Here is an 11,257-nt window from a genome sequence, read left to right on the forward strand (position 1 = left end):
CTACAATAACTTTAAATGAAAACAAACTAAACTCGAAACTCAAACAAGTATTAATTTCAGTAATGACTTTAAATAAAAAAAAACAAAAAACAAACTGAACTTTACAATATAAATAACCCAAGCAAGGTTTAATTCCAACAATGACTTTAAATAAAAAAAAAAACAACTAGACTTAACAATAAAAATAACCCAAACAAGTATTTAAATTTAAACTAAGTGAGAGAGAGAGAGAGAGAGAGGGGGGGGGGGCAGATAGCTGTAGGTGTGGAGAGAGGGCTGCTGCTCTCTGCTCATGGTTCCCAAGAAAAACACACACTGCACAGCCCCTGCTTTTGGTGTTGCCAGCAGCAGCTACCCTATAGCACACTTAAAAACCTAGCTCCCTAAAATCCTACTCCCTTTCTCATTGGAAAAACCCCCCTACGGCCAGCTTTTTCATTATTAAAGCGGCGCATGGCAGCTGACAATCCGAGCCCTCATTGCTTCACAGCGCATGGGCCATCTTCTTGGCCGAATTGCTTCACGGCCCAGCTCCCAATTAAAAACAGCACATACACTTTCTCAATTTGCATGGGCTCTCCAAATTTCCAATGCACAGCTCCTATGAATTTCATGGCCCAGTTGCATCCTTGTTGGCAGCCCACGAATTGCATGGCCCATTTTGATGTTGCATGGCCTATGCATGCACCGGTCCTTCACCTTTAATTCTGAAAATGCCGAAAGCTTTCATGTGCATTTTAATTTCAACTTTAATTCCTGAAAAATTACCCTGCAGTAATAAAACACGAATATTCGTAAATTTGTGGCAAAAATAAAAATAATTATCTTAATGTTATCAAATGAGTTCAATGATTAAATACTGGACATAATTAGGCATTTGAGTGAATTTACAATCCTTAGTTAATGCTTTTTAAGCACCTAATTTCGCAACTTTGATGCGTAATCATTAGGTTCTAAGAGGAAATAACAACTTTCCCACAAGGAGATGTTTTTAGACACCAAATAACCTAGACTCAGGCCTCCCTTCCTTTTAGACCTACTGACAATGGTCCAACCTTCTAAGTGGTATCTCTTTTGCTCACCATTGCCCAACCATACGAAATCCCTCGTCAAGGTCTCTGATCTGCAGGCAACACTCACCAGGATTCAGAAAAGGGATAAATAATACAAGGGAATAGAAGAAAGAAGCATAATAACAGTAACGTAATCCCCTAAAGTGAAAAATGCTCCTGTCCACCCATCCAACTTCCTAGCAATTCTCTCAAAAACCAGGTCCCCTAACACACTAGCTGTAGGATTACCTCCTAAAGTAACCCCTAATTAGGTAGTAGAGTGGATCAAAACCCTACAGCCAGCTAACCTAGAAAAGAGGCTCAGATCCAAGCTTAATTCCACCTGGACACTCTTAAGAGAAATTAATTTTTAGCCCTGACACCACCTCAAAAAGCTGTAGAATAGTGAGCACTTTAGAGAAGCTGTTCCTATCCTCCAGAAGAAAAGAATAGTATCATCCGCAAATTGAAGGTGAGAAAAGGACAAATCCTTATTGCCTTCCTTAATCCATCCACCAAACTCCTTTCTACCTCTTTCAAATCGATCTACTTAAAGGATCTGCCGCAATAATGAAAAGGAAGGGAGATAGGGGTTCACCATGCCTCAAACCCCTAGAAGCTTGCTACTGAGACTTAGCCTCCCTATTACTAAGACAGAAAAGACCACAGAGGAGAGACACCCACTGACCAACTTCTTCCATCTTCCTCTGAAGCCTTTTTTATCAATCACTCTATCCAAAAAAAAAACCCCAATTAACCATATCATATGCTTTCTCAAATTCCAATTTCAAACGAAGCCCCTCTTTTTTTTTTCCCCCCCTAACAGCATTCTCAATCACCTCATTAGCTATCAACACAGCATCAAGAATTTGTCTTTCACCAATAAAACCACTTTGATTATGGGAGATGGTATCCACCAAACTGTTGCTATTCTCTTGGACAAGACTTTAGTTAAAATTTTATAGACACTAGCAACCAAATTAATAGGCCTAAAGTCATTTAATTCTAGTAGCACCATCATTTTTAGGGACCATGGTAATAAAAGTGGAATTTAAGGGGAATTTGTTTACAGTAACAGACTCTATATCGAGCCAGTTCACTGAATGAACTCCCAATTGAGAGACCAGTTCTGTTTGTTCTCTTCTTTGAATATCTTTTGATCACCTCTAATTCAGTCAGTACCAAAATAATTGCTGAACATTATTCCGACGCTCCCTCTCCCTCTTTTCTCTCCCAGCGACAGATCTGTGTTCTCCTGGAAAGTAGCAGGTCTGGATAAATCCAGAATCAAGGCAGTTATACTCCTTGCAATTGTGAAAGAGTACAGGAAAGCCAGAATCATGGCAGTCCTCTTCTTCACACTGGCCTCTTGAGTTTCTACCCCATTGAAGTCTCTCACGAAATTGATGAAAAATCAATGAAGAGTAGCAAAATTGACAAAGAAATCAGTTAGGACATCAAATTTTGGGGTTGGGTGTCTCTGCTGTTGCTGCTGCTATTGAGTATGTATTTCCAGCATATCTCCATGGCCAGCTGCTTTTTTTGTTTTTTATTTTTGGGCAAGGCAAGAAAACTCCAACGAAAAACAAACTGGCAATAAACAACATGGCTTACTACTGTTGCTGGATGATGAAATTGATGTAGCTGCAAATGATCTCGTCAATTTGACTTCTCATCTTTATTTTTCTTGAATATTTTCAGCCTATTTTTCATTTCAAATCCCAAAATTGTGTTCAATATTATTTTCTTTGTATTGAATTTCTTCTTGAAGTTGAATTGTTGTGTGTTCATATTTTTTTGTTCTAATTAAAAATTCCTTTAATTTGAAGAATGCAATCAATTTTCTGTTCTATTTGGGTATTTGTGCTCTTGCATTTTTTATAATTTTATTTTGTTTTTAAATTACATTTACGTTCACCAAACAAGTTATGCTTTTCAGCATTTAGGGGTTCAATCAACCTCTAAATCGGTTCATAAAATTCAAAGGCTAATTCATTATTCAGCGCTTAATGCTTATTTTTATCAAATGCCTCCTAAGTCTCCTACCAGCCACCCCGTAGTCAAAAATTTCATGAAGGACTGAAAAGGCCAACCTTCAAAAAATCCCAAAAATCTTGAAAAAAGGCCATCATAAACCCATCCAATTGCAGAGCTTTCTCTCTATCCATGTCAAAAACAGTGCTTCTAATCTTTTCCTCCTCAAAAGGCCTCTCAAGCCAATTTGTTTTGTCCCTTGAGATGGGGCACCAATTCAACCCATCAATCATAACTCTTCCTACATCCTCCTCAGAAAACAAGTTCCTGTAGAAGTCTATAATTAGATGTGCAATACAATCTGGATCCCTAGTTATCGAACCTCTATCATCTTACAGTTCTTTAAAAAATTCATTCTCCTCCTACCACTCGCTACCCAGTGAAATAATCTTGTACTACAATCCCCATCCTTAACCCACTTCATCCTAGACTTCTGACTCCAACTCATATCTTCCCTCAGAAAAAGAAGTTCAAACTCATTAGTCAACTAAATTCTTGCACTAACATCCTCGTCTGAAAGATCCTCCCCTTCCATGAGACCATCGAACATAAAAAGTTCATTAAGAATTCAACAGCACACTAAAGAGGGGTTCCTGTTGAGTTCTCACGCTTTTATGTCTACAACTCAGTTCATTTGATTTCTACAGAGATGAACCCAGTCCAGAATATAAACCATGAAAGAAAATACATATTAAACTGATCACCATATCTTGGATGGGATCTCAAAAGGTTTCAGAGCTAGGATTACCTCCAAAGGGGAGGCTGAGATAAGTCGGCCACAAAAATGGAATCACAACCTGCACTCAATTTGAAATTCTGTAGAGTCCTCTCATCCATGTTAATACCAGCTAAACCACTCTTAGACAAGTTAATCTTAAGACTTGAGATCTTCTCAAAGATTCTGAGCAACAAAATAGCTTTCCTGAACTTTGCTAGACTGTCCTCTAAGCTCTAAGGTAAAGCAGGGTATCATCAGCAAATTAGAGGTGCGAAACCTCCGCTTCCTCCCTCCCCACACACAAGCCTTTGATCACTCCCCTGGCTTGAGCATGAAAAACAACCTACTAAGGGGATAGGGAATCCCCTTGTCTAAGAGCCCTAGAGGCTTTGAACCAATCTCTCAGTTGACCATTAACAATGACAGACATATGGGACGAGGTGAGACCTCATATGATTAACACGCATGATCTGCTTCAGAGGAGAAGACCCTATATGGCTCTCAGTTTGTGAAGACAGTGAGTCCAATGCCTATCTCATTGTGCATTGCAAGGTGTCTATGCAGATTTGGAATGGCCTCTATGGCTGGGGAAGAGTCAGTGGCTTTGCGAAAAGTGAAGACTTCCTACAGGTTAACTTCAGGGGCTTTGGGAAAACAGGAATGGCAGAGCTCTTTTGCATCAGCCACTTTTTTCTATCCTTTGGACCTTGTGGAATTTTTAAAAGTCGATCAACCTCATCGTGACTTTTGTGGGATACAGTGATTTTCCTTGCCTTTTTGTGGGTGCACCCCTTAGGTTTCTTTAGGGGTTTTCCACTGTCTGATCTCTTTAGAGACTGGAAGGCAGTGCTTTTGTAATGATTTTTTGTTTTTATTGTATTTTTATGTTCATAAGCTGGTTTCTTCATTGTTGTTTATAGATTTTTGTAGATTCTTTTTTTAGCTGGTTGGAGAGGACTCCTTGTCCCCCATTTTTTGTACTCCTTTTTCTCTAGTTTTGATGAATTTCTTATCCTAAAGAACGTCTTTCTTTCCTAGACTAGTATCCACCATAACTTCCACTTCCGAGTTTTAAGTTTATCTTTCAAGAATTTCAGTCTCCTCATAAAACAGCAATCCTCACAACAACCTTCCACATTTTACTCCACCCACCACTTTCTAGCTAGCCTCTGAACATCAGGGCATGTAAGCTGCATATTCTCAAATCTAAACAGAGTTGGCCCCCATTTTAGAGGATTAGACTTGAGAACTAAGGACAATGATTAGAGACCATTAAGGCAAACTTCTTGAATCAAATGGGAAATGCGTCCTCCCACTCTGTATTGCAAACTTTAAAGAAAGCTGTCAATTCTAGTAGCAGTAGGCCTGGCACCATCGGCAAACCAGGTAAAATTCTCATTAGAGAGGGGAAGATCCCACAAATCACGCTCCCTGTTGAAGTTGCTGCATCCCCTCACCTAGAAATAGTCATATACCCTCCCATCTTCTCATTAGTGGGTCTGATTACATTAAAATTGCCACCTAAACACCAGCGGGGCGAGCATAAACCATAGATTGCAGTTAGCTCATCCCAAACCCCCCCCCCCCCCCCCCCCCCCAAAAAAGTTGTGAGCAATTTGGACCATAAACAGAGGTGACCCACCCCTGCCCTTTACCTTTGACACCTACGAGAAGAGAAATGGAGAAGGCACCCAAAAAGTATCGACTTTGTAAGCAACTCTAGTATCCTAAACAACCATTATACGTTCCAAAGAGCAAGTTGAAGCTAGGAACACCCAATCTATAAATCTGGAACTCCAAATACTCCTTAATAAAAAGGCTATTCACTTCTAACTTAGTTTCTTGCAACAAATATCAGGGTATCTGACCTCATAACTCCTTAATCTTGCAAAGCTTAGCCTCATTACCTAATCCTCTTAAACTTCCAACACAAATCTTCACACTAAAATCTCTCCACCCCCATCTCACCCTTTTCCTCCATAGTTGATAAAAGAAGCCAACCTTCAATATTTGTCCTAGAGGATTAACTTAATTACACCCTGGTTTATCTAACAATTCCTGCAGGTCTCGACTGTCTCTCCTATCCTTCAGCACTTCTAAAGTCAAGGGTCTAGCTTCAGAACCTAGTACTCTTCTGCAAACTGGTGAAGCAAGACAATCTTTTCAAAAGAATCTTTCACAGGCAAAGGCAAAATAACAATTTCAGAATTAAAAAACTCCCTACAGATACCTGGGAATTTATGTATGGTAGGAGGGGCCAAGCAAGGAGATACAAATTACTTAAAGGATACCCTCAGCTGCTGTTCCTTCAACCTCAGGGCCACTTGGATATGTATAATTCCCATGAAAACCTATACCGTGATAATATTGGGAATTTAAGCATGATAGGAGAGGCTGAGCAAGGAGATTCAAAATTACCCTAAAGGATACCCTCAGCTGCTGTTCTTTTGACCTCGAGGCCACCTGGATATGTATAATTCCCAAGAAAATCTATACCATGATAGTCAGAAGAAGAAACATTAATGTTATCTACACCATTTTGTGGGTCTGCCTGCTCTGATTCCCTCATTCAATTGTTAGCTAGACCAGCCCAATTCTCTGCAAAGAGCTGGGAGCTGTGAGTCCTCCAAACCTATCTGTCGAGAGGGGGGGGTGATTGCAGGTATTTACCCTCAAATTCCCAAATCTCTTCAAGTAGGATGTGTTTTTCCTCTCATATTTTTTTATCAGTAAATAGAAATTAGATTAATAAGAGGTATAAAGGGGATGCATCCAAGTACAAATTAAAACAACCAGAGCAATACATCCCTTACTGAACAGTGTCAAGAAAATTATAAGGGGTACCTTCCAACCAACCCATAATGCCAGCCAGCGACCATATCAATCCACTGGTCCATGACGACTGAATTGGAGAACTAGTTCCTTTGAAGGCTCTTCTGTTCCTTTCTCTCCATACCTCCCAAAAAATAGCAAGGTGGATGAGGGAGAGAGATCTTCCTTGTTTGATCTGATCACTCTCCAAGCCCATAATTCATCTTCCCTGTAGCTGCAGTGGCCCATTTCTGATTTATGATGGAGATGGCTTAGTTCCATCATTTCTTGGTCCAAGGACAATGCAGAAGGACGTGATCAACTGATTCCTCTTGCTCCAGGCATAAAAAGCATCTATTGACGAGAGCATCCTTTTTTTGTTTTTTTTTTCTGAGGGTTGTCCATGGTAGGGATTCTTCCAAGAGTAGCTTCCCATGTGAAAAGGGCAAACTTTTGAGGGGCTGCCGTTTCCCAGATCAGCTTCCAAGGGAGGTTAGTGCTGCTCGCAGCCAGGAAAGTAAGGTGTTTGTAGAATGAGCTGACAGTGAAGTTTCCATCTTTGCTCAAAATCCATTTGGGCTCATCAGAATTAGCTTGACAATAAGTCTCATAGAGACTGCTGAAAAAATCTATTAGGGTATCAAATTCCCTAACTCTATTCATAGGAATATTCCAAACAATCCCTTGGCTAGTGAATTCTATGTGTTGGCTAAAAATGGCATTTTTGTTATATGCAAATCTGAAGATGGAAGGAAAGAGGATTTGGGTTGGAACTTGCCACACCAAATGTCATGCCAGAAGAACACATCCTCTCTCCATTCCCCACTTGGAAGTAGATGAGAGGGAAGAAAATTTCTCACATATCATCCACTTCTTGGTTATGGTCTGAAATTCTCTGTTATTTTGGGCTTACTTTGTAATTGTGTTTCCTTCTTCCTTTTTCTTTCTTCTTCTCCCTGTTCTCTTCTTTCTCTTCTCCCTTCTACTCTTTCTCTTCTCTCATATTTCTCTTTCTTTCCCAGAATTTCTTTGCTGTCAGATTGGAAAGGGGATATTGCCTGTTTGCAGGAAACTAAAATGGAGACTATTGAGAGAAAATTCATCAGTAGTATGCAGGTGAACAGAATCTGAAACTGGGCCTGCCATAGAACTAAAGGAAGTGCTGAAGGGCTACTGGTTCCCTTTAGAGAGGATGTGGTGGATTTGATGGATTACACAAAGTCACAAACTAAAACTTTTTCTATATCCTTTTAATTCAGGAACGTGGATGAAAATTTTATCTGGATTTTTTCTTGGAGTCTATGGACCTGGCAAAGGACCCTTTAGACAACTTTTGTGAGATGGACTTTTTGAAACTAAAGTGGGATGCTTTTTGGGTTATTGGAGGAAGTTCCATCATGGTGCTTTTCCCTCATGAAAGAAATTGATGAACTTTGGTGAATGCTAGTATGAAGGAATTCTTAGATTCCTTAAATGTGAGTGCTCTTGTTGATCTCCCTCTTCTTGGCTGTCCCTGTGCATGATTTAATTCTAGAGAGGGCCCTTAATTCTTGAGAATCAAGAGATTCCTGATTTTGACAGGATGGTGAACACTTTCCCAAAGTCACTCAAAAACTACTCTGAAGAACTATGTATGATCATTTCCTTATATTGCTAGATATAGGGGAAGTAAAATGGACAAGAAACAGGGTTCCCTTTGACTGCCCTATGTGCCCACGTCTCCACTTACCTGTTATGGGTGTTCTTGCACCACAACCATTCTACCTGAGCACTGCTTAGAAAACGTAACCCTAGATGGCTAAGAACATGTGTTTCGCTTTGGCTGATATGGTACACTTCCATGACACTTCCAACTTGTCAGTTGGCACTTCTCTCTCAAAGCAGTAGGGGTGAAATCGGTTCACTTCGGTTTGGTTATGGTACAAACTGAAAACTGAACTGAAATGTGTGGTTTTTTTTTTATGAAGCTGAACCAAAACCAAAACCCAACCAAACTCTCTATTTCTTGGAGAATCGGACCTTGAACGGTTTGGTTACTGTTTTTCAATTTTTAACTGTTTTTTTAATGTATTTGGCATTTTGTTGAGATTACCGACAATCTGTTGAGACTTTTGACAAACTCGGAATGCAAAATGTGAAAACATAATGCCATGAATCCATGAAATGAAAAATTGGTGGACCCAAAAATCAAAATGATCCTTGCAGCAAATTCAAAAGAAGAAGAAGAATGACCTTGCGGCTAGCCAGCTATGTGTAGGTTGGAATGTTGGATGCGACCGAGGTGGCAAGGCGGCTATGCTGGCAGTGAGGTTTGCAATCATTCATGATGGCCAGGGACTGAGGGTTATGGCTTGCAGTAGGGCGGCGCCATCGTGTCGCGACGGATGGGGAGGCAGAGGACTGGCAGTGTTGCGAGGGGTGAAAGAAGACTTGAAGAAACCCTAATTTTTTTTAGAATTAGAGCTGAGAAATGAGAAAGAGAGAAACCCTAAATCCCTGATGTTTTTCTTTTCAAAATTTTAATTTGTATGGGTTAATATTCCAGTGTGCCGCACCCTATGAAACCTAGGATTATGGACCAATCGTATTTTAACACATATATGTAACTATCAATTAATATATATTTTATATTTAAATCAGTTTTTTGGTTTTCCGGTTCAGTTATGTTCAGGAAACCGAAACTGAATACTGAAAGACTGAACCACTTGTGATTTCAGTGCGGTTTGGGTGTGGTTTTCAGCTTTTTTGTAATTCTTGTTCACGCATGATTTTCCTCTATCAAATAGGTGTAGGGAAGCCCCTCACTCCACAAAACTTCTGAATATCTGCATCAGCAGTATCCAGACCTTTGACTTTTGACACAGTTAGCAGATGCTCCATCTTAGCCTTTCAGCTCTCCATGTTCTTTGAGTGTCCATTCTTAATTCCTGCCAGCAAAAGCTCTAAAAAAATTCTCATCAGCTCCGCCCTGATGTCCATAAGCCTTCAATCTTCTTTGTGCTAATGACTCTTCAAACAATCGCAGATCAAGCTCAGATCCTCCTGATCTGGAGAAGATACATTGCAAATAGCCCCCAAACCCACCTCAACCAGCTTGGGCTTTGCTTGTCCGAACTCACTTTCATCTTCAAGGTCAAACATTCTTTCCCCAATCTGCACTACAACGTTATCTCTCAATCCATTCATTGCACTTGACAATTTTGGCTCTGAATGATGTCTTTTTAGCCAACCATCTCAGTAGTATCTATTTTAGATGGTGGTGTTCAGTTGTGTTTGTGAGGGATTATCTGTACTTGGAACAACTAACATATTGTTGGAGTTTGTTTGCTTAATTTTGTTGAGTATGAGAAACATGTTTTTGACTTTAAAATTGTTGGACTTATAGAAGAACTACTTGTTGGCTTGGTTTTTCTATTTACAATGGGTTTTTGTGATGATGTTCATCTATCAGTAATTATATATATGATTACAGGTGGTGGAAACAAGTCTGTTTTTAATTAAGTAATTTCCTATAGTTGATCTCAGAATCTGGCATGAGTTGGAAACTGTCGTTCTATGCTGCTATGTTCTGAAATGTCGTTCTGTTTTTCCAGACATTATTTAAGAAGTTAAAAAAAAAAAATGAGAAATTTCTGCAGAGTTAATTTGTTTTCCTCGTCTGTTATTTAAGTAAATAGTGACCTTCTGTTATTTGCATCTAATGATATATGGATCATTACTATGCATGCCATTACCCTGCTCTAGTTGAATTTCTTTCAGGGGAAAAAACAATTGAACTTTGTCATCTTTGAGAACGTGGGACTGGCCTGAATGCAAGCATGAGTTTCTAATCTGTGCATGTTTTTTTTTTTTTTTTCACTTGGTTTAATTTCTTCCCTTCTGTTATTTGCATCTAATGATATATGGATCATTACTATGTGTGCCATTACCCTGCTCTAGTTGAATTTCTTTCAGGGGAAAAAACAATTGAACTTTGTCATCTTTGAGATCATGGGACTGGCCCGAATGCAAGCTTGAGTTTCTAATCTGTGCATGTTTTTTTTTTTTTCACTTGGTTGAATTTCTTCCCTACCCTGACAAAGGTTTTGGAAACTATTAGGCATATGTCAAGAACTTTGCTGATAAGGATGGGAAAGTTTGGCAAGGAGGAGGAGGAAGAAATCCGCCACCAGAAGCTCCTCATCTTGTTGTGACAACCCCTGAAATAGAAGCTCTTCGACCAAAGTCCCCAATGAAGAACCAGCAGCAAATCCAGCAGTCATCTTCGATTTCCCTGACAACAGCCAACTCCACCAACAAAAGGCCTGGAAACTCTCCACAGAATCCAACAGCTCTTAGTCTCAACCAAGAAGCTTCTAGTTCCAACCCTTCAACTCCAGCGCCTTGGGCTTCACCATTGGAGGGCTCCAAAGGGCGAGAAGGCAGCAATTTTGCTTCTGATGATAGGGTTTATGATATCCCAGGGTATAATCCCCCTTGCGGGCTGCCAAATGGTGACTATATTGATTTTGACTCTCACAGAACGATTAATTTGATGTAACATTAAAATGCTAAGGCATCAAACTGTGATTATATGTTTGCATGCTGTTATTCTTTTTCCTTGGATATGAATGGAAAGAAAATTTTGCATCCTGTTGTGTTG

General features: G+C 39.7%; 1 protein-coding gene across 1 annotated transcript in view; it reads left to right on the plus strand.

The window, feature by feature from the left end:
• LOC131146572 (N6-adenosine-methyltransferase non-catalytic subunit MTB) overlaps positions 1-11,244 on the plus strand; it is a 31,049-nt gene extending 19,805 nt beyond the window's left edge. The window contains exon 7 of the mRNA XM_058096241.1: positions 10,715-11,244. Within this exon, the coding sequence (XP_057952224.1) occupies positions 10,715-11,155 (441 nt within the window). The 3' untranslated portion in view covers positions 11,156-11,244. The remainder of the gene's footprint in view (positions 1-10,714) is intronic.
• Positions 11,245-11,257: the final 13 nt, after the last annotated feature.

This window comes from Malania oleifera, chromosome 13, assembly GCF_029873635.1.
Source record: "Malania oleifera isolate guangnan ecotype guangnan chromosome 13, ASM2987363v1, whole genome shotgun sequence".
Classification (NCBI taxonomy): Eukaryota; Viridiplantae; Streptophyta; class Magnoliopsida; order Santalales; family Ximeniaceae; genus Malania; species Malania oleifera.